Source organism: Gambusia affinis, linkage group LG14, assembly GCF_019740435.1.
Source record: "Gambusia affinis linkage group LG14, SWU_Gaff_1.0, whole genome shotgun sequence".
Lineage (NCBI taxonomy): Eukaryota > Metazoa > Chordata > Actinopteri > Cyprinodontiformes > Poeciliidae > Gambusia > Gambusia affinis.
This window is the reverse complement of record NC_057881.1, coordinates 2907762-2931493: the sequence shown is the minus strand read 5'-3', so window position 1 is coordinate 2931493 and position 23732 is coordinate 2907762. Positions and strand designations below refer to the sequence as shown.

The following is a 23732-nucleotide window of genomic DNA, read 5'->3' as shown; positions in this document are numbered from 1 at the left end:
GTAGTTGTGATTTTTAACCTGCTCTGATGAATCAAACATGAAATATTTTTGCTGTCAAACAAGATACATTTATCCACATCCCGCTGAATAAACAGCTGTTGAAAGATTTCCTGCTCTGAGCGGATCCTGGTCAACGATGGAGAATAATGAGAGATTAGAAAGAAAAAAAGATGGAAGAAGACTGAATCAGAAGATCAGCAACTTTATCCTGTGTGGTGATGAACGTTCATCCAAATAGTTCTAAAAAAAAGGGTCAAAGGGCACTGAACCAGGTGTGACGTCAGAGGAGGTTTCCCTCCCTCTCCTGGGTCGGAACCCGGAACGTCAGTCTGCAGAAACCTGGAATGGTGAACCGCAGAGCTTCTTCTTCTTATAGCTCCGACGATTCTCTCCGAACTTTCCCGACCGCGCCCGAGCTCGAAGCCTCCACACGCCCGACATCTACCGAAATCTTCGTCTCCATCCCGATCTTCCGCTCGGTTCTAGTGTGCCGTGTTCGGGTTGGGGGAGGCGGGGAGGACGACATTCATGAAATAAAGGGAAAAAAGCGTTTTCCATCATTCCTGAGCCCCTCCCAGCCCTCTGATCACCGGACCGAGGCTTTTATAAAGGTAATTACCATCATCTGTTTATGAATTCATATTCCAGCAGTAGATTTGGTCTCCAACAGGGAGGCGGTGGGTTAAATTATGCAGCTTTTCTTGGCTGTTTTTGGAGTATTTGCTTTTGTTAAGCGGTGCCATATGAGGGATTCAGGGCGTGTGAACCAGCAGCAGCAACATTTATGGGAATCATCTCTCAAGAAAAGATCACTTCAGACAAACATTCATGCGGAACTTTACATTTATATAGAAATAGACATAAAAAGAAATAAAATTGATACAGAAACCCACGCAACGCTCACACAAAACCTCGTCAGTTTTATTTAATTAGTCACTTTTTTCAATTAAACTAACTTTAAATCTTCCATTTGGCTTTAAAGTGATATAAATCCGTGTTTTTTCTCCACGTTTAGATTTTTCACGCGTGTTTCCAGAGCTGCGGTGGGTTATCATGTATGTTCGGGGTTTACCCACGCACCCTCTGTGGGGGTTTCTGGAAGCGGTTACGCAATGCACTACGGCACTCATTACATCTGCTGACTATTTATCACATCGAACAGCCATTTAGAGCAGAATGTGAGCGAAGATGGATGACTGGCGGGTTTTACAACACCTCCGGGAGAAATAATGAACTAAAATTTCTGTTTATGTTCGCAAATTAGGTAGAAATTGCAAACCTTATTGATTCTATTGTGTCTAATCAGTTCTGAAAGCTCTTGTTTTTGGCTGGTCTATGAAACTGGATGTGCAAACCTTCAGCCAGCATGTGTCTCTTAGAAATTGAAAATCCGAGTGGGAGGCGGAGGTGGAGGAGAGAGAGCATGCTTTACCCCTGAACATTAAAAAAATGCAATCTTGCATTCTTCATTCATGCCCTCCTCTCTTCCGCTCCCATTTCCTCCATCTTCCATCTCCAGTCCAGATGCTGGTCACGACACACCCTGAGCTGCAGCTGCTGCTGCTAGGTCTGGGCTTTATAAAAAGAACATGAGCATGGAGGAAAAACATGAAAAAGGAACAATTGACTGAAAAGTATTCAAATCTCTTGAACTTCTGCACGTTTTGTTCCGTAATTTCATAAAATTGTGTTTAATATTTACTAAGAGAGAAAAAAGCAAAGTAGGTCATAAGTGCGACGTTCAAGGAATATGATGTTTGCTTCTAATTTGGTTTTTATTTTTGATTTTTGCAGAGTGTGTTTAAATTTTAGCTCCACCTCAATCTACGACATTAATTTAACTGCCTTTTATATTTTATTTATAATCTTAAACTGTAATTTTGTTGCTCTTTCCTCTTTGGAACAAAACTCAAACTGATCAGATAGACAGTGAGATCAGTTTTAATTCAGTTCAGGCCATGGATTCTCATTTGGACTTTGAGTAGGCCGTTCTAAAAGGTGATCATGTTTTGATCTAGATCTGGTTTTATGTTTAGGGTTTTTTTTTTGTCCTGTTAGAAGGTGGAGATCTTTTCTAGGATTGTCCATCTTTTCCTGTTGCTGCTAAAATAAATATCAGAATATTTGGATTTCTGGACATTTCTGGCCTCTACTAAATTATTGGTTAATGTCTGAAGGCAAATGGTTTTATTTAGGTGCATCAGAATAAAGGAAGCTGAAGCCGATATGTAAAAGAAATTTTGAAAGTCTACCTTTCTTTGCCCCAGCATCACATAACAACCCAATAAAATCAATGATAAATTCTGAATCTTTTTTAAGGGAATGAGGATTTTTTTCATCCTAGCCTTTTTCTTTGAAACCTGGACAAAGAAATGAATCAGAGAACCATTTCCTGACCCTCCTTGATGCTTTTGAAACAACAGTGTAATAATTCTGCAAGACTGAAGCTAATCAGATTAGCTGCAACGATAGAAAGTGCTTAGCGCAAGGAGAAAGCATGTCAGAGCGTGAGTGGCTGTAGAGGCTTATCAGCAAACCCAGAAACATCACAGAGTGTCCTCTGAAGGACTCAGGAGGATAATTAACCCCAAAGGAGGGATTTAGGAAAATAAAGCAGGTTTGAGGAGGAAGATAAGGAAAAAAGACAGAGAGGAGGAGAGCTAGCTGGCGCTGTAACGGGAGGCGCAGGAGGAGAGGCACTTGAACGCATCGTTCAGGAAGGACTGATGAGGTCAGACAGAGAGATGTGACCTCAGCGGCTCTGTGGACCAGGAGGCTGCTGCCTGTCACACACACTTCTGATCAGGTCCTCTGGTGACACACACTGTAAACTGTCACACACACCTCTGATCAGGTCCTCTGGTGACACACACTGTAAACTGTCACACACACCTCTGATCAGGTACTCTGGTGACACACACTGTAAACTGTGACGTTGTGTTTAATGGAAAAAGATGAGTCAAGTTATATTAACTTTAATGAAGGTTTTGCTATAGCAATCAATTAAACTAAGTCCTGTGTATGTTTGGGTGCAAAGTGAGTTACAATGTTGATTTTAATAGAATAAATTATATAAAATTGACTCTACATCATGTTATAATCTCATCACCAACATATCGGCAGTGTTGCCTTCATTCTTTCATGTCTTGCTGGCCAATCCCGGGTCACATACTCCTTCACATGAGCTCAAATGAACTCAGTTCATTTTTAACCGTCATAAAATCTAAATTTTAGATGGTTCTGCCCTTTAAACTTTTTTTTTTTGACAGTTATGATATACCACATTGCATTGTGGTAATTAAACCACTTTTTTATTCTTTATTTCACAAAAAATAGTTTTAATATGCTTAAGATGAAAATGTGCACAGTCAGTTCATCAAGAATGAGCCACATTCTCAGCTCTTATTAGCTTTTTTTTTTTTTTTTACATTTCCATACATGAAACTGCACCATAACTGAGTTACATTAATTTTCATTTTGTTTTACTGAAATAAAAGTGAGCAGATTATCACTGCTCTGTATATTATCTGATAAAGTTTGAGTAGAGAATCAAATAAAAAGCAGGAGCTGGGAAATGTTTCAATCAAGTCATTTTATTTTTATATAAATAGCTTCCAGTTAAAATATGTTCCTTCAGAAAGCTTTGGGGTTTATTGAAATGTACCAAATGATTGTGAGTTACAACATACACAGATTTACTGAAAATTGCACAAGTGAATTCTACTTTAGCAGCTAATTTAATGAAAATTACAACATTTTGAGGCAATGAGTTTGCAGTTTGCATATATTCCTCAAGTAAGGAGAAGTAATGAGGTTTTGCAGAGCAGCAGGATGACAGGAGAACAATGGCCGTGTTTAGACTCCGGGTTTCAGATGGAAATCAAACCTGCAGCAGGTTTTAGTGTCCAGGAGCGTAAGTGGAAAATGCTGCTTATCTGGCTGTAATGAAATCAGAACCACTTGAATCCTCATCCGTCTTTATTTTCCTCCATGCTGCCTGGTGCAGCCGCTCGCTGGGCCTCCTCCTGCTTTGTTTAAACCTCCTCTCTGACTTCCACTCAATACATGTCCAATCTGTACGCCTTTTTAGAGCACATTTTCACATTTTCATAATCAGCGTTGACGTCTCATTTTCCTGTCAGACATCAAGTTTTCTTTGTCAGCGATGTCAAACTTTTGATTCACATCCTTTCAAGCTCCCCAGCATGAATGCTCTTACAGGCAGTAAGGTAATGGCTCCAGGGAACATTAATGTAAAATGTATTCAACCTGCTTCACAGGGCGGCGATTACAGAAATAAGCCAAGATTGCTTTGTTGCACCAAAGTACTAAGAGGCCACCGAACAATATCTGCCTGTTCGTTCTGCAGAGACTCTCGAGAAAGCAGCTTTTAAAGGCTCTGGTCTGAAAAAAATGCTTTTAAAAGACTTTTTATTGACATTTTCCATTGAACTCTCAAACCTTTGCTGTGTTTCTCAAACTTTTGAGACCATCAAAAAATATTCCACTCTCCATTTACTTTTATTATGACATTCAGGTAAAAACTCAATTTTTTCTTCTGAGAGAAATGGGAAAATAGGAGCTGAATAACTGATCATCATTTGGGCTCAATACCTACAGTTTTACCAGAGTGTGGACAAAATTACAGGTTTGTCGAGCGGCAAGTAAAACGTTTGACTTCTAAAATGGAAAGCAAATGTTTGAAGGAGTGAGACGTCGAGGATCTGCTGGAATGAACATACTGAAATATTATTATCTATTAGCAACATATATAGAAAGATGCAGGCTTATTTGTTATGTTTTTATGACTGGCAGCACAATTATTGCTACAATCCCTTTAAAATAAATGAAAGTAAAACTTTCTTTTTTAAAATTATAATGTAATTTTGGTAAAATTCTAGTTTCCAGGAAATTCCTTTTGCAAATCCAAAGTTTTCTGATTCCGATGGAAACAGGAGTTTATTTCTCTTGTGAAAATGCTGGATAAATTAATATAAATAAATCAGGTGATGCTTTGGACATGAAGAAGCTCTCCTGCAACACACCTGGACCAAAAGGTTAAATGATCTCCAGGTTCACAGAAAATGACATTAAATTTTTAGAAGAAGGCTGTGATGAGGCAGAGAAACATGTAAAAGATGTGAGAAGTGAATGGATGGAAGCAGTTCATCTCACCTCCACACTTTTTAAACTTTTAATTATCTCAGCTCTAATAATGTTCTGAGTTGACTGAAACTATAGATTTTGTTTCTTGGCATCATCAGATGTTTGTTGAGGAAAATCATTTTATTCCAGGCAGATTTTATTTCTCTTTTTGCATGAATAAAATTAGGCCATGAAAGAAATTTTAATACCAGACAAAGATAGCCTGAGTAATTTTTAAAATGCTGTTTTATGTCCAGCTCAATGTGAAACGTAAATTTTTCCCTGAACTTGTCTGGATGCGTCATTCTTTTTCTGCTTTACTTTGCAGAATAGTTTTAATTCAGACATATTTGAAGGTTTTTATGTACGTCTTCTTTAAATACACAATCTTACAGCATTTCACACCGATTTAAGACCAGACTTTGACTAGGCCAATCTGTTTTATTCAAGTAATTTATTTATTGTTGAACTTAAAGTCACAAATTGATGACAGTAGGTTTTTCTTCATCATTTTCTGCTCAATTGTCCTTTTTTATGCTAATGTAATATATGCAATATATATATTTCTGCTGCACAGAGCATTTTTAAATTGAACCCTCTGGTTGTTTCATAAACTGATTAGTGCGTCTCATGAAGCAGAGTTTGTGTTTTCTGAAGGTCTCATACTGATGCTAAAGAAATCTTCATTTGCTGTTAATTGTCTGCGTCTTTCTGTTTTGCAGAGAGAGGCAGTCCAAGATGAAAGCCATCGTAGCGGCGGTACTTAGCGCCGTGTTCTGCACCGGTAAGCACAAACAGAATCAGGAGCCCAGTTCAGATAAATGACTGTTTGAAACCGACTCCCTTCAAAACCAAACTTAATGATTTACATTAGAAAAAAACTCAGCAACAAAGCTCATTTATGTTGCATTCTATTTCATTTCCTCTTGTTTGCCTTGTTTTGTTGTAATCAGCCTATTTTTAGACAACATTTACATTTCAAATGTTTTAATGTTAATGTGGAAGTTGTTTGGTTTTCAGAACAAAGGAGTTGATTTTCTGTTTCCTTTCTTTCTCTTCCAGTTGTGTCAGCGTCTTCCAAAGGTAACATTACTCATTTGGATGATAATGTTTGAAGAAAATAAACTTTTTGAAAGCTAACCGCTTCCTGTTTGCATCAGTCAAAGAGGAAAGGAGGACGGCCTTCTTCGGCGAAGACGTTCACATCGACGTGTCGTCGTGGAGCGACCTGGAGGTCGTGTTCCGACCCAGGACCAACAGCTCCTACGAGGTGCCTCTGCTCCGGTCGGGCCGGGTGACGAACCAGAACAAGACGGAGTTCAACTCTCTGGGCCACCTGGTGCTGAAGGACGTGCAGGAGGAAGACGAGGGGCTGTACATCATCAGAAGCGGCCGAAATGTCAGCATTTCCAAAAACCTCGTCCTCATCGTGAGAGGTAAGAACTGAAACTCTGCTGCTCCTCCAAAAACTGGACATTTTCTTCTAGTGTTTGACTTATTAGATACTAAATTATAAACCTATCCTTTGTGAAAAAAACACACCAGGTTTTGTTAAATAACAGTTTCTCCCAGGAATCAGCTCATGTCTGTGAAAAATGAAACTATTATCCAAGTTAATGATGTCTAAACTCTGCTGGAAGCTAATTTATTGCCTTCGATCCTCCCAGTGAACTCAACAACACCCGAAAAATCGACACGTAAATAAATTATTATAAGTAACACAATCTATTAAATGATTACAAAAAGACAAGTTATGAATGACTTAATTACCAACTGCATGAAGTAATTATCTAAAAAATAATCAACAACTTTTTGTGTCTTAAAATGAATGTAATCAAAGCTGATTATGTGGCAAAGATTCTTTATTTAATTCCTGGAGATTTCTAGAAGAAATTATTCCGTTATGAGTCGTTAGTCTAACTGACCTTTAGCATCATAAGACTGATTTTCAGCTTTTCTCCACAGTAAACATTTCTCTTTATCTTTAATCTTGTGTTGTGGACCAGACTGCGTTTTGGAGCAGGTTGTTAAATATGGAGAAACGTACATCATCCACCTGAATCAAATCGAAGGTCCGATCACGCTGGAGTTCAGGTACGCCAAGCAAAGCTCATCTCTAACAAACATGGAGTCGAGTTGGAACATTTTTACAACTAAGAGATTTTAGAACTAAGAGACGGAAACTCAAGTCCTCTGAGTTTTGGATGAATCCTGTTTCAGCACACCTGAATTAAATATTATATCACTGGGCAACAAGGAGTTAAAGTTTTATCACAATATTTTTTGGTGCTTTTGTGATAAAAGTGACAAACAGAACTATTCCTCTTTTCAAATATATTGATACTTATTGATTCACCTTTAGTGAACAAACATTAGAGAGAACAGTAAAATGAATAATCCCAACAACGTGGACAGTTCTGAGGAGTTTCAGATGTTATCAGTGGGAATTTATTGCAACAATAATGGATCCAAATTCTCATCATTTAAATGATGAATGACATGATAAATGGCCACTGCTGGACCTGGTCATTAACGGTTCAATGGATTATGAATGTTGCAGGATGGATTCACTTGAAGACTGGAGTTTTAATGCAGACCTCTGATCTAATCCATTCAAATCTGGGTTATGAACAAATATTTACATTTTAATCTACTTTGCACAACTTTGTGTTGGTCTATCACATAAAACACTGATATGTGTGTGAGCTGGTTGAATGTCCTCCTCTCTGGGGTTTGTGTTTTTCAGGCCCAGCCTGCTCAGAGTCAATCAGACGGTGGTCCCTCAGACCTCGGAGCCCCCCCCAGTGCTCCTCTACAACCAGAGCGCCGTGTTGGGGGACGACTACGCCGGGCGCCTCAGCGTGTCGGACAGGCAGGTGATGCTGCACTCGGTCAGGATGACGGATGAAGGAAGCTTCACGGTTCTGGACCGGGACGGTCACACCAAGACCAGGAGCTGCCTGAATGTCAGAGGTCAGGAGAAGAGAAATCTGACGCAGCCGAAGCTTTCAACGATAAAATCTGATCTCATCCAAAATGTCTGATATTTAAATGGTGACTTTTAAGAAACAAAGGTGTGCTGCTTTGTAACTTATTTTGAAAAGAAAATAATCAAATCAGTATATTTCTGCATATTTATAGGCTCTAAATCAACTGATTATCTCCTTCCTGCTCATAAACTCATAGCAAAGATTAGAAGGATAAAGAAACAAATTTATTTGTAAGTATTAAAAGCTATTCATCAGAAGACAGTCATGAACGTGAGAAAACAGCTGATGCTTAACGTTCCTGAGAGGACTGAGCAGATGTTCCTAATGCTGATTAGTTCCTTATTACAGAATAACAGCAGGTTCAGAGGTCAAAAGGTCAACACAGAATGTTTGTATGTAGGAAAAAGAGTTGAAGAATGATGCATAGCTACAGACAGATTGTTAACTTGTATAGGAAACGTTTCCTGAAGAGATAAAGAGGTGATCCGTCCCACTGGATGCTGTGATGTTCAGTCAATATTTCCACTGGAGCAACAAAAACAAACAGAGACTTTTATGTTTCTTTCCACACTTTTCTTCTAACTGCTGGTAAAAGTTTTTCTTTCTCACCCAGTTTTCATCTTAAAACTAAATGATAAAACCAAATTACATTCTGGGAAAGTTACTACATTTGTACAACTTTGAGGCATCCGATTTTATTTATTTTGTCTTAAGTGGCTAAACAACTGAATGAATTATTATTTATTATTTATTCATTCTGACTTACTGACCTCTCCATGAAGGAAAATCCAATTAGTGTGTGTTGTTTTGCACCTGTCATGATGTTTTCAGCCCTCCTCTCCAGTGTGTCTGTTAATCTGATCCAGATTATTTAAATCTCCAGTAAATAATCATTTTTTCTCATTTTCTCCTCTTTGCTCCTCCAGATCATCAGAGTTTCCTGCGTTTTGCCTACGGAGAGAACCTGAAGATGAAGCTCTTCCTGCACTACTCCAACCTCAACGTGGTCTACAGGTCCAAACTGGACAACCAGGACCGGCTCATTGTGAACCAGGGGGTTCTGGTGGCGCCGCTGGACCCGCAGCTGGAGGGACGGGTCACTGTGGACGGGTCGGAGCTGGTCGTGAAGAAGATGCAACCTGCCGACAGTGGGCTCTTCAAGGTCACCGACCTGGCTGGCTTTACTGTGGCTCACGTTTACGTAGACGTGGAAGGTAATAAAAACTCTTTAATGTTCATCATGTTACATTTATTTAAATGTACAGAATCCTTAATGATGACGGGAGGATCTGAAGGAAAACAGATTTTATGTTCATTAACTGCACTGAAAAAAACACAAATTACTACAAAGTTTTTTTTTGTCTGGTTCTACTGCAAATATCACACTTGGAATAAGACAAAACCAATATCTTTATCACGACATAGCAGCTTGTTTTATGTCCAAAGTTCCTTAAAATTGATAAAAAGTAGTTATAAGTCAAGATATTTTTCCCATGTGTCGTTCCTCTTGCAGATTATTTCACTCATGGAAAATGCTTTTAAAAAATATGTATATTAAGGAATTATTGACTTAAGTAAGGTTACTGAAAAGTTACTTGTGAGGTGAATTAATTTATTTTATGTGTACTGAGATATTTGGACTAGAAACCAGAACAAAATACTTTGTATTTTTCTGTGTGTTCAAGTAAAACAATCAAAATGCTGTTTAGTTCACTTTTTGTTTTGTTTTTACAGTTTGGTTTTATTGAAAAGTGACACCCTTCACTTTATTCACATTTAATTTTAGGATTGTAATTATGGCTCAGAAACTATAAATGAGGATGAACCATTAAAAACTTCCAAAACTTCACAGATAAAAACAGAGGAAATAAAAACTAAATTAAAATCATGAGAAAATGTAAAGTTTTGTGAATCAGGATGATATTTCAGTGACATCTCTCCATGGCTCAACCCTCCTGACCTCTGCTGGGTCCGGAGGGTTATGGAGGGACCCCGGGGTCCTGTTGTGTAGAGTTGAGGTCGTCATGGAAACAAGAGGGTCTCCTGACTTTGCATGTCAGCTGTGACCCAGTGGCTGCTGGAGGCAGACCCAGTTTGAGCGCAGACTTGTCTCAACCGTTTGAGGAGTTGCAGTTTGTTTCCAAACCGACCCGTTCCCACTCTGCCGACTCTGTGATCCATCTGATTTCAGATGATGACCTCAGCGGTGGGGTCACGTGACTTTTCAGCACGTTTCCTCCCCTCCGTCAGGGTGTTTGCTTTCTTTTTGTCGGTAACTGGAAGCCCGGTGAATCACAGCGTCCTTCGTTTTTAGTTCCTCTGCCTTCAAGGACAACACAGCCATAAATGTGACAGATCACAATACGGCTGCAGAGGTTATGTTGCATTGATTAAAAAGGAAAAAAGAACAAAACACTTGTCTCACATCTGCTACATAACTCCTTGTCATTTCATCCCTCCTGCCTTCAGGGAATCTTCTGTTTGCATTTATATATATTTAGCAGAGCCATCTGTAAGCAGCTCTCCATCTGTGGCTCTAAGACGCTAACCGACCACTGCTGCACCTCGTTAAAGGCCCTGGTAAATGCAAAAATCAATCTCGCAACAGATGTAACTGAATCTGGGGCTTTACATTAAAATTCATCTCCACATGCGCCCCAGGTGACCTCTGGATCACATGTCACCTTCCTGCTCTCCATGCAAATAGAATCAAATCTGATTGACGACCTCAGGAGGCTCCTTGTGTTTTGTTTCATGTCCTAAAGAATGATGTAGAAAACTAACAGATAGAAGATGTTAAAATTTAGCTGCTGCTTAGTGAAGCTAGGACTTTTCCTTTAGGCCAGCGGTGTCCAACATGTGAACCAGGGGCCATTTGCTGGACTGGGAATAATTTTATACGGTCAAATTTTACTCAAGTAAGAGTAAAAAGTAAAGCATAGAAATAATACTCCTAAATGTTACTCAAGTAAACGTATCTAGTTATTACTCAGCTATGGGCCAAAGTACTTTCAACCTGCACAAATGTCTAGACATCTCTACTTTACACATTAAGAGATCACATTCCAGATGAAACCAGATTTCCTCTTGTGTTCATCTCTAATTTTAGGAATCCAGGCTTGTAGATTCAGAGACTCATTATTTCCTTCATCTCTCGTTTCCAGCCTATAAAATGGCTCCTCTGGCTGTTGCCATCCTGTCCATGCTGGGCCTGATCGCCTTCATGCTGCTGGTGTGCCTGCTGTCCTGCCTCTATAAAATACATAAACGAAACGAGAAGAACAAGAAGCTGATGCTCATCGCCCAGCAGGCCGGCAAGAAGGAGGGGGAAGCTTTCCGGCAGGTAATTTCCTGCAGCTCGGTTTATTTTTGCAGCAGTTTTTTTCTCAAAGTGAGGAATGTTGGAGACAGTGAGCTGGTTTTGGTTCAGCTGGTTACCCAGAAGGAGTGAGGCGCGTGGCAGTTTGAGGGGATTAAAGGTAGAGGAAGGTTCTGCTCCTGCTGTGGGAGTCAAGATGGCCGGCTTCGTTTCCTGCAGAGCCGGTCCTGATCAGAGCCAAATTCAGCAGAACATAACGACTGAAGAGGAGCCAGGAAGAGGTATTCTGCCTCCAGCCCTCATGCCTCCTCGGTTCCTGCTGAGCTCCACTGCAGAGGCACATGCAGCTGGGAAGAACGGCCTTGAAATCACGCCAAGGCAGGTTCAGCGGTTGGAGATATTTTTTTTCCAGGCTGCAGTCTGAACACGGCTTACAGCCATCTGCTAAAGAGATATCCTGGTGGCTGCACTGCCAGGTTATCTCTTCATCACTCAGAGATGCTGAAGATGGGAGTAAAGTGTGAGCAGAGAAGCCGTTGTTGGTTTTAGATGCAGCTAAACAACAATCACTTCAAACTGTTTGGACCTGAGAGGAGAGCAGGCTGGCAGTCTGAAAGCTGCATGCTGTTGTGATTATGTTTGGGTTTCTGCTTTCATTCATGTCTTTGGGTCACTTCTGAGTTCTTTATTAGTATCTAACATCTTCTTTATTGAAAAATGCCACATTAGTTCATTTCTTTATGTTTTTGCCTGGACTATGAGATTCTGTGCTTCCCTAAACTAAAACGACTCTCTCTGCTCCACCCTGTAGATATGATGCAGGTATAATACTGACTATTCATAAGTACCTCATACAACCACACTTTAATGAAACCAATCTATATTTTCAGGTTTCAGAAGTCAAGTGAAACCTCATATTTTGTATTTAATATTAACTTGAGTGCAATTCTTACTGTGTATATTTTCTTCCTTTATCCGGTTTCTGAGAAAATCAGAACATTTCTGCTCTGAGCTCCATGATTAGCTGACAAATTAACATGAATTTATTCATTTCTGACAAGAGTTCAACACCCACCAGGAAACATTTGATTTTTAGTTTGCTCAATTGTTCATGACTGATTGTAATTTTGTGCTGCTAATCAGCGTTTAGAGTAGCTGTTTATTCGTTAAATGACAACCTACGTACCTCAAAAGAGCCTTTTTAAAGCATTACCATGTTTTACGTTTCTTTAAATGTTAATCTTGAATAAAAAGGAGTTATTATCATTTCTTGCTTTATGCAGGCTGATTAACTGATTTGGTAATTTGGAGTTGAGGCTGATTATTCACCCAAATAACATCTGAAATTCAAATAAATGGCTCACCTGTTAAAGAGCACCTAAACATCAGGAGCATGAATTAGTCATTATTCTGAACAACGACGGTATTATTGAAACATTATAAGTTAATAAAAACCAGTGCAGGTCCAAAGCAGCTGTTGAATACAAATGAATAAATATTCAATATCTATAGAGATTAATCTTAAGAGTAAATCCATTTAAAATCTCAACACCAAAACTCAGCCTTATGACATAATTACCAATTAGAGTGAACTATTCTGCAGAGCTTTTTGTTTAATTTTGAGTGCCGTTTGAAGTTGATGTTCCCCTCATTCCTCAAGCAGTCTTCACAGCAAATGTTGCTTGAAAGTAATTGAATCTTCAGAGCAATTAAAAAGCCACTGCAGGCAGAAGACTCACTCATCGTAAACAACAGCAGCCGCAGAGACTGATTGCTTCGCAGGGACGATTAGGTTATGCCAAGTGTTTCCAATAATGATATGGCACATTACAAGCCGAGATTATTTATGTCACACTTCAGGTCACAATTGTTCTGAGATCCAAATTAATAAAAGCTCCAGCCTGACAGCTTCTGAACCACCAGAACCCAACAGAACCAAGCAGATTTCGTTGGTGAATTCTACTTCCTGACAGCTTTAGCTCCCTGTATTTGTTTCTATGATAGGAACAGCTGTCTGTGCCAATAGAGTCTCATTTTATTTCTCATTTTAACACCATTTAAGTTACTTCATGCCCAACATATGTTTTCCTCTTTATCCTATTTTAAAAAAAAAGGTTTTTATCAGCTACATGTCATATTTTATTGCTTGCCTTTAGTTTTGTTGTGTTTTTATTTAATTTTTTACTTTGCTGTCCTAATTTCTAATGTGCAACATTTTAAATATGCAGGGAAGAAAAGGAAATGTTTTATTTAATACATTTCGATTCCTAACAGAACAAAGGATGCATTTTTTAAAGTGAATGTCGGTGTTAGCATGTCGCTAACACGTAGCTTACTGTGCACTGATGCCACAAACCTTGTTCTAGTTGCATGTATGGGAAAACAATGAGATTCATTATTAATGTCAGTAATCAGGCTAACTACTATTAGCAATACAAGCTAATAACTAAAGTTTTTAATATTTTCTGAATTCAGACGTGTTATATTCACTGACATCTTTTAAATAATATAATGACTGATGAGTTATTTAGTGAGGTACTAGTTATCAAAGTAGAAATATACCATTAAAACTGTTATTACTGTATTTCATATGCTTGGTTGTCATGATGGACATTGAAGGTCTAGTTAGGGGAACCTCTAACTTTCTAAAACAAAATTTCTACTTCTGAGATTATTTTTTTTCTACTTCAAAATTACAGCTTCCTAGAATAAAAATCAGCTTTATATCAAAAATTTCTACACACAATTAAGAAATTTGACTTTGATGACACTTTATTTTAATGTAAAATAGAACTGGCCACTAACACACAGAATATATTTAGTTTTTTATGTTAAATAATCCGATACAATACAATGGCAGAATCATGGTTTTCTTTCTTTCCAGGCTGTCAAATAATTAGCTGCAGCATTAGCTACAAAGTTCTTGGCTCTCAAACAAGATATTAACTCCTAAAGTAATTTTATTGAACATTATAGTCTTTCTTAAACTTTCTCTTCTTTACTGTGATATGTGGCATTTTATGCTGTTCTGCTAAGAAGTCATTTAAGTTCTTCAGCTAACTGACATTTCACCTTCAGCTTCTTCAGCAGATTTTATCGAGTTCAATCAGCTCAGAAACTGTAATTTCTCTGGAGTCGCAGTTGTTTATTTCTAACGTTTCTCCTTCACCTCCTGCGTTCAGCTGTCAAATCAAAGATTTTTTTGTGCAAATTTTATAAACTCTGCAGCTGTGATTTTCTCAGATGTGGTGATTTTCTTCCAGGCATCATAGTTTCTGTTTTTGAAAGTAGTAATTTGAAAATATACCTTTAGTTTATTCCCCACATGTTCACACATCCACTTCTGTTTGTGTAATTTGTATGTTTTCAACGTTTCAATGTTTAATCTGACATGATGAATGTGCTGATATTAACTTTAGAAAAGAGTTATTTTGCATTCAGATGGCTGTTTCTGATTTCCAGGCTGATGTTGTTGCATATTCATTACTTTCCCTCTCTAACATTAAGGAGCTTCAAACGGCGCCTCTTCTTGGTGAGAGATTTGTGTTGTGGCCTCCTCTGGTTTCTCTCCTCCTCCTGCTGCTGTTGTGCCAAACAAGTTCCTGAAATCAACTTTTTTTTCTGTGACAAACTTTCTGGTGGCTGTTCCAGAAATGTGTGTTCAGTATCTTTGAGCTTGTCTGCGATAACGTAAAGCCATTAAAGATATTGAGCACTTAATGACTCCTGCAGAGCCAAGAGAAACTGCAGCCATCAGACGTAATGATGGAGCAGATGTTGATTGAAGACCTAATTTGACAAAAAGTCAATGAATTACGTGAAGCAGATCTGGCACCGAGACTTGAAACAAAGTGTCTCTGTTATTCTTGCAGACTCGTCAGGATTCATGCGACCGGACATCAGCTGCACTACGTGGCATGGAAATTAGGATGCACACATAACCAGCAGTGAGGGGCAGAAAACAAAGTTGGAAATCAATATGAAATGCATTATTTAATTATTGTGAGGAGTTTATGCATCGCTGTTTTAATGGGTGAAGACATGCGGAGAATTCGATTTGCTTCTTTAGAATAATGCAGCTGTTTTCTCTACAGACCTGCGGTTTAGTGGAGCTGTTTAGGACAAAATGGATTCTTATTATGGCTAAATATTATTAATCTGATTTAATCTGATGAAAGAATTCTTGTATATGAAATAATTGTGTCATAAAAAGCCAATTATGAGACTTATTACATCACCTCTCCTGACCATTTTTAGTTGCAGTTTTATGAAAAATCTACATTTCTGTTAAACAGCCTCCATTGATGTGCTTCATTAGTGGATTTTCCACTTTGAATGTAAAAACTTTAAAAGAAAATATAGAACAATTCAATCTTTGTCTTGACTTTGGTGAGAAAGAATTAGATCCACCAGCAGGTTTTTTCATGTCTTCATACAAGTGAAATAATCTGCTGGACATTTATTAAACCAACTGGTGGCAGGTTTGATGATTTGAAAACTAAATATGTCAAACTATCGATTTGTTCAAATTCATCTTTAGCTTCAACAAGTTTTTTATTTTAACAGTTAATCTGTCAGTCAGCAGATTAATGAGTTTAATTTAAAACCATTTTGATGGTTTTAGCTCATGGGGAAATTAGAAAGCAAAACAGGTTTAAGAAAAGAAATGTAGAAATGAATGTGGACATCAGTGTAGCAGAAGTTAAATGAAAAGGTTTTAGAAAAGGTTTCGCCTCTAAATGGAGGAAAAACCAGCAGGAAACGCATTTAAGTCACATTCAACCCAGAGTCAAAGTCTGCAGAGGGGAGAAAATGCTTTCTATGTGCATGAACCAAAAGCATAAAGAGAGAAACTCTAGATAGGATTGTGTGAGGAAATGTCAGTGAAAAATATTCTTATTAGTTTTTAGAAATGCAACACCTGGAGGGAGGGAATGAGAAATAAGATGAAGCTGCACGGATTTACTCTGAAAGGGTTATAAAGAACGGCTTCAGAGCACAGCAGAGGGAACTGTTGAGTTTCTGACGGGACACCAGGGAGGGAATACGAAGCACAGCCAGGACTGGGATCCGGGAATTTAATGGGAGTTTCCATATTTTTACCTTTTTGTTTTGAAAAAAGAAGCTTTTCATATTTGATTGCAGTTTCTGACCCACAATCCGCTTTACTGAGTATTACCACCACCAGAAGATGGTGGTAATACGGAGTAATATGGTAATAGCTAAACTTTTCTAAGCAAATGTATATTTATATATAATATTTTTACACATCCCAGACTGTGAAAATATCAGGAAGTGTAGTTTGAACTGTAAAATAATTTTTCACATGCATCAGAAGAATATTTCACTTTTTCTTTCCCTCACTGCTCAATTAAAAGCAACAATCTGCAGTTTTTCATAAACAGTTATGAAAAGTGTCACCAGTAAAGCTCTAGTTCTGGAATAAACATCTGGTTTTGCACACATTTCTATCCTCAGTGTGTTGTTGTAAAAAGATAAATCATGATGTGAATGTGAGTTCATGTTCTGTTTTAAGCTTGTTGATGTTTTAACAGGGGAATCTGTTTGTGCTGTTTGTCATTTTGTGTGTTTGTTTGTCAATATTGTACAATTATTAACTGCTAAGAAGTAAAAAAGTAAAATCTGCAGCTTTAAAGGTTTTATAAAAACTTCCTTGTTGGGGAAACTAGAGTTAATGAATGGCATGCCAGGATTTTTTAACTGGTTTGAAATCAACTTTTGTGCATTTGACCTCAACTTTGGTTTCAGTTGTTGGACAAACTCAATGTTTCTGCCTTTTTGTTTAAAAGCTGATGCAACAAAACAACATTAAGCAAGAGAATGAATGCATACAAAAGTATAATTATTCTCACTGCTAGTTGTTGAAATCATTGTTGAGGTCACAAAATTTAACAATGTTTGTTTTTTTTTAACCAATATCTTTTAAAGTCTGTCTTTGTTTTTACTTCTACATTCAACCAAACAAAAACATTTATACCTTTTAAGCTTCCAATCTGTATTAATTAATTTAGACTATTTTAGCTTCATTTATATTCTAAAACAGGAGTTTCCACCTGTGTTCAACTTTTAAACGCATCAGTTCTCCAACACACCTGAATAAAATGGCTTCATTCCCTCATCAACAGTCTGGAGACGAGCAGTAAAGTGACATGAAAACCAAAAGACTAATCAGATGAAAAGTGGAAGAAGAACAGCAGGAAAAACAGGAAGACAGAGAGAGAAAGGAGAATAATAAACACACAAGCTGAGCTCAGACTGGAAGGAAGTGGAACCAGAAGAGACAAAAGATAAACAGAAAATATAAAACATAAAAGAAAAAACTGATTTAACTACAGCAAGAAGGAAAATGACCAGATTGATTAACATTATGATCAAATCACAAACAAAAACCAAACCCAAACATCTGTGGATGTGATGAATGTTTCCTGAATGTTTCATGTTCTAAAAGTTAAAGCTGCAGGTTTTTCACTGTTTTTATTGTCTGTGTGCAGTCGGTATGTTTGTTTGTGAACTCCTGTTTTCTTTGAATCTTGTGACCTTTGTTGTTACAGCAGCTCAATATTTGTTGTACTTTGATGGTGGAGGTTGAGACGATGAACACGGCCTGGTTTTTAATTTCTCATAGATCTTAGAAAAGAGGCAGCGAACCTGGAGGAACATCAGTCACCCAGAAACAGAGACGAAAGTCCAACCAGTAACAACCTTTTCATGACTATAAGCCCTTTCTGGAGTTATTTTAATAAGTTTTATGGACTTTAAAGTCTCTGAAGATACATTTCTTTTCACAGTTTTATCAAATCATTAACTACATCACAATGAAAAGGTGGAGAAAAATTGTCTCCATGTTTGAGTTCAGGAATTTGCCCAAAAAACCTCCTGATGATCATTATTGAGGAAAATATTCTGACTTATTAGACAAAAGGGGAACTTTTCAGGAGGAATGCATCGTAACTGGTGTAAAACTAGCAGCATGTCAGAAACAGGCCATCATATTGTCTGACAGTGAAGCACGGTGGTGGTAGTGTGATGCTCAGGACTTTGATGGAACAAGGATTTCTTCTCAGGTTTATTGTGTCTTAATAAGTGAAATCAATTGACAACTGCTTTAATATCCATATTTTTGATCATTTGAAACATTTAAATGTGACAAAAATGTGAAAACAAAAAAATCTGTAAGGGTGCAAAAACTTTTTTATGGTTCAACCTCTGCAGACGGTTTTTATCTGAAAGGTCAGTTCTGCTGCTTCACATTGTATATTAAACTATTTTAACATTTATCCAACTGCCACTTATATTCCAAACATATTTTAATGTTTCATAACAAATTTATCTTAGCTCAGTTTGTCGTGTTTTACTTTTATTCCCTCGTTTTCTCCTGGGAAGATCAAATATTCCTGAAACAGAGCAGTTTCCTCTCAGCCTCCACTGCATCCGGAAAACAACATCATTGTGTGTTCTGTGTGTTTGTGTTCAGTGTGTTCTCTGGGTGTGTGTGCGTGTGTGTGTGTGTGTGTGTTCAGTGTGTTCTCTGGGTGTGTGTGGGGTTCAGTGTGTTCTCTCTCTGTGTGTGTGTGTGTTCAGTGTGTTCTCTGGGTGTGTGTGTGTTCAGTGTGATGTGTGTGTGGGGTTCAGTGTGATGTGTGTTCAGTGTGATGTGTGTGTGGGGTTCAGTGTGATGTGTGTGTGTGTGTGTGTGTTCAATGTGTTCTCTCTGTGTGTGTGTTCAGTGTGTTCTCTGGGTGTGTGTGTTCAGTGTGTTCTCTGGGTGTGTGTGTTCAGTGTGTTCTCTGGGTGTGTATCTGTCCTCCTGTTTGTTGATGTTTTGATTTGCAGCTCATTTTCTCTCTGCAGTAGAGTAGATCCACTCACGCTGTGTGTGTGCGTGTGTGTGTGTGTGTGTGTGTGTGTGTGTGTGTGTGTGTTTGCAGGTGGTCCATGAGGTGTACAGCAGGTTCACTGAAGAGTCTCTGATGCAGTCAGTGTGTGAAAAACCCTCAGAAAGCACTGAGGTCACCATCAAGGTAAAACTGTAATAGAAGCTGATAAAAACACTTTAAGGCGACGATAAACTCTGACAATGATGTCTGAGAATTTCAGTTTTTACTCTTTTATGTGTTTTACTTTCTATCATCAACTAGATTTTATTCTTTGATTATTTTTGACATTTTCTTCTGTAAAACTTTATTTTCTTCTCTGTTCTCCCAGTTGTTCTTTATTTCCTGTAGACGTATTTATTCTGCTCTATTTATTTTATGTTCATTATAATTCCTTATAGATGTTTTTATAGTGTTTGTGTTTCCTGAACTGAAGTATTCCTGGTTTTGTTTCTGATGGCTACATAATTATTTAATAAGAACCTTTTTCCAAACTATCTACCTCTAATGAGAGTTGCAGACTAATTTCTCCTCTCCACTGCAACATGATAATAAAACATGATAATAAATCAGTAATAACTATTCTAACTGATGTAAAAAGAGAAAACTTTGGTCTGATTCAGTTTCAGACACTGAGGAAAAAAGGATTTGTTTTATTTATTTGGTTCTTCTGTCAGTGGAGACTTTGGAGTTGGACTTGAAAACAAAAATGTTTTCAAGTCCAACTTAAAATGTGTGAAAGTTTTAACGAAGGAGTTTAAACAAATTGATCAAATTTAATCTGAAATAAAACATTCAGATGTTTTTTTTTTATGGGACTGTTAGTCCTCCAGGTTTATTACCCCGAATTTATGAGTAATTATATATGGACCTGTAAACACAATAAACAAAAATGGACCCTGAATTGTATATATTTTAACATAAGACGTTTAAAAAAGGCAGAAAATGTGGCTGTAAGAGTCTCTGAATTGCAGAATGAGGCGATCTGCTTATAAATGGCTGTTGTGTGCATCATTGTATTAATGTGTTGCAGGTGTTTTGCTTGAGCTAATCTTTAAGTTTAATAACGTGAGAACAATCCTGAACGGTCGATTAAAAGCAGCTTATAGTCCAAACTGAACATATGTGTAAATTTAACCGTCTGTGACACGAAGGCAGTAAAACTGGAGGAAATATGGAGCCAGGTGTGACGATGATGATGCACCGAGTTTCATTAGTTATTAAAGAAATGTCTCATTTTTAAGAACATTAAAAAAACAATCTCAGCTACTCTGTATAAATATGCAAAAAGAGAAATGTCCATATAATTATGATCAAAGTAGAAAGCTCAGATCAAAAAACAGATGACATAAGAGGTTGAACAAATCGAGCAATAATTAGAATAAATGCAATGCCAAATATTCTCCTTATTAAGATGAATTAATGAGAAATGAGAAACCGGCTGCTGCTGAAATGTTTTCTGAGTTTCTCAGAAATGTTTCTTCCTGTAATATATAAATTAAAATCCAGTAATAAAAGCAGAACCATCATGAATCAACCCTGGGATTAGTCAGCAGAAACCACCTGCAATAAAATGCCGCCAAAGTGCCGAGTGTAATTAAAAAGCAATCAACCTTAGTCGCTGCTCTCAGCAGTGAAGTGGATTAAAGTTTAAAGGAAAGACCTTCTGTCAGGATGAACGAGGAGCAGCGAGCGCCAGCGGTCCAGGGTCAGGGAGCTTTTCCACTCGGATGATTGGATTCACGCCGTTCCAGCTTTGGGGATCAGGTTGAAACTGTCGTTTCCTTTCCAAATTCTGCTTCAGTTATTAATCAGAAATCACGTCTGGGACTCCTTTATGCCACTATTGGCATCTACATGTAGCAGGAAACAAGCACAGAATGTTTTCATGTTGATTCAAGATGAGTTGCTCTTTTTTTTTTTTTTTTTTGCTAAACTGAGAGAAACTGTCTGGTTTTAACCTCTGACCTTATGAGGTCGGGATATATTATATTTTGCTTGAATTTTGACTTTTGGCTTGTAAACTTTTTTAAACTTTGTGATAATCCCTCCATAACACTTACTTTGTTGTTCTTGAGTCACTTGAAACTAATTTGATGCTCTAATTGGGATCATTGTCTGTTTGGTGACCATATTTCTGCCCTACCATTAAATTTCTGGCCAATTTCTTTTGATATTGCTGCAGTATTTTTATCATACTGTTCTTTCCTCATCATTCTATCTATATTATGAAATGTTCTAGTTACCTTTGTAGCAAAATACCCATAGCATGATGCTGCCACCCTCGTACTTCACAGTTAGGTTTCCAAGTTTCTCCCTTTTTCTCTCCAACAATTATCAGAACAGTTTTTATGATTAATGTTCTGTGCATGTTTATATTTTGGTTGATGTGCTCAGGTGCTCTCAGAATATAAATAAAATGTACTATTTAACATAAATAGGACTTGTAATAATAATTAACGTTGTAAATTAACTTACCAGAAATCATGAAGCAATTGCAATATCATCCAGGTTGTGATAAATTGTTTAAAAACACATTAACCTTCATGTGTGTAAACATCTCAATATGAAGGAAATTAATTCAAATGATTGATCATGAAACATTTTATCAATCATATCAGACCTAAAACTCATCCTCTACTCTCTCTACAGGGTCTGGAGGTGTCCAAACCCGGCCGCTACCAGACTCTTCCCTCTGACAACTTCCTGGAAATGAGTGACTCTGGAGTCGAGTTCAGCCACTCCGGACTCCCGCTGGACAGCGACACCGAGGCAGTGATGACCTACGCCTCCCACAAGCCCCTCCTGAACGCCGCCTCCCCTCCAGCCGTGACGGAAGGCGTGATGGTGTCCGACAGCCTGGAAGCCACGGCGGCCATGGACGGAGACCTGAGCGCCGTCCGAACCCCGGACTCCATCCTGAGCGCCAGCCCCGCCTCCAACCCGCGCTCGGCCTTGGCCGCCACGCCTGACGGCAGCCTGCAAGGGGCCGCGTCCCCGGCGACGGCCTCCAGGGGCACCGCGGGGTCCGACTCGGCCCAGACAGAGGGCGGGGCGGAGGGAGAAGAAGACGGTCAGAAGGAGTAATCAGGAAGTGTTTCTGGAACCTTTTTTATCCAAACATCTGAAACATCACAGATTAAACAGAGGACGGACGTAGATGTGCTGGATGCACAACACAGAGTTTGAAAAAATGAAAGGCTACAAACTCACCGTCTATCAAAAGAACAAAGTAATCCAGTGCATAAAATGCATGCAGTTCCGGAAAACACAGAAGAAGATACCTTAGATCAGACGTAGACGTTAGAGTAGACTTCATGCATGCTTTAACAAATGAAATGCACTGAAATCACATCAAATCTGCTGAATTCCTGTCAAACCGGTTCAATGATGAGAAAATGACAAACGTTTGAGGGTAGTGACAGACAGGCGGCGTGTTTCAGACAGTCTTTGAGCTGCAGCGTGTTTCCTCTGACGCCACGTTCTCAGAACATCACAGCGATGAGTGATTTCAGTCCGCTCTGTTATTAACAGCACAAGCATGTCAGAAAACATCCCAGCATCTCACATGAAACTGCTTGTTTCAGCATCCGCTCACTGCGACGAGTTACTCGAGGTGTTATGTCTCAAAAAACAACAACAACAAAAACATCCTGCAAGATGAAACTGGTTCAAGTAGACGGAGCAGCAACACCTCTCTGAAACTGCTGCTGGTTGTTTCAAATATTAGGTGTCAGATCTGCAACATTTGAAGGATTTGACAGAGGAAACCTGTCAAAACGTTCCACTTTATCTCACTCAACAGTCAAAAGTATCATCCTCTCTGTTTTTGTTTGTTGCTTCTAGTTATTGTTCACTCGGTTCCAGGAAGGGAAAGAATTCAGGGGAAACTGTCTGGCATTTGTGTGACTTTCACAGCAGCTCTTGAGAATATAATTGGATTCCAGGTCTCTTTGCAGACAGACCAATTCATGGACGCCGTGGAGCGCGGACCGGTGATAAAAGAGCTGAAAGCTCCGGGAAAAGGGTGCGATTCAGGGAACAGATGAATGACATTCATGATTCAAAGCCTATTTTCATCTGAGCCCAGAACCCGCCTCACAGAACTCTCATTACTGGAGCCCAGTTGTTTGGCAAAATGAAGTAACTGGAAAGATAAAGTTGGATCAAGGCGTGATAACGACGCAGCCTTTAGCTTCAGTAAAACGAGTGGCTGTCAGAGAGGTTTGTGTGTGGAGGAGAGAGGCGGCAGAGTTTCATTAATTCAGCCAAAACCATCAAACACTGGAGAGAAACACGAGAGGAAAACCTTCAGCTGACGGTAAAATGATCAACGGTGACAAACATTAGTCCTCGTTCTGCTACAGGAAGTAACTGATGTAA

General features: G+C 38.5%; 1 protein-coding gene across 1 annotated transcript; it reads left to right on the top strand.

The window, feature by feature from the left end:
* Positions 1-417: 417 nt before the first annotated feature.
* On the top strand, positions 418-22439 carry LOC122844280. The gene is made up of 10 exons (XM_044139574.1): positions 418-611; positions 5868-5929; positions 6208-6228; positions 6306-6581; positions 7152-7239; positions 7892-8118; positions 9062-9349; positions 11300-11478; positions 19404-19496; positions 22002-22439. Exons 2-10 carry the CDS (start codon positions 5884-5886, stop codon positions 22434-22436), a joined length of 1653 nt encoding a protein of 550 aa, XP_043995509.1. The 5' UTR covers positions 418-611; positions 5868-5883; the 3' UTR covers positions 22437-22439.
* Positions 22440-23732: the final 1293 nt, after the last annotated feature.

Excerpts from the sequence above, each read along its gene's own strand:
- LOC122844280 (XM_044139574.1), top strand. The coding sequence starts at position 5,884 with ATGAAAGCCATCGTAGCGGCGGTACTTAGCGCCGTGTTCTGCACCG. Across the intron at positions 6,582-7,151 it reads CCTCGTCCTCATCGTGAGAG|ACTGCGTTTTGGAGCAGGTT; the intron begins GTAAGAACTGAA and ends GTTGTGGACCAG. Across the intron at positions 11,479-19,403 it reads AGGGGGAAGCTTTCCGGCAG|GTGGTCCATGAGGTGTACAG; the intron begins GTAATTTCCTGC and ends GTGTGTTTGCAG.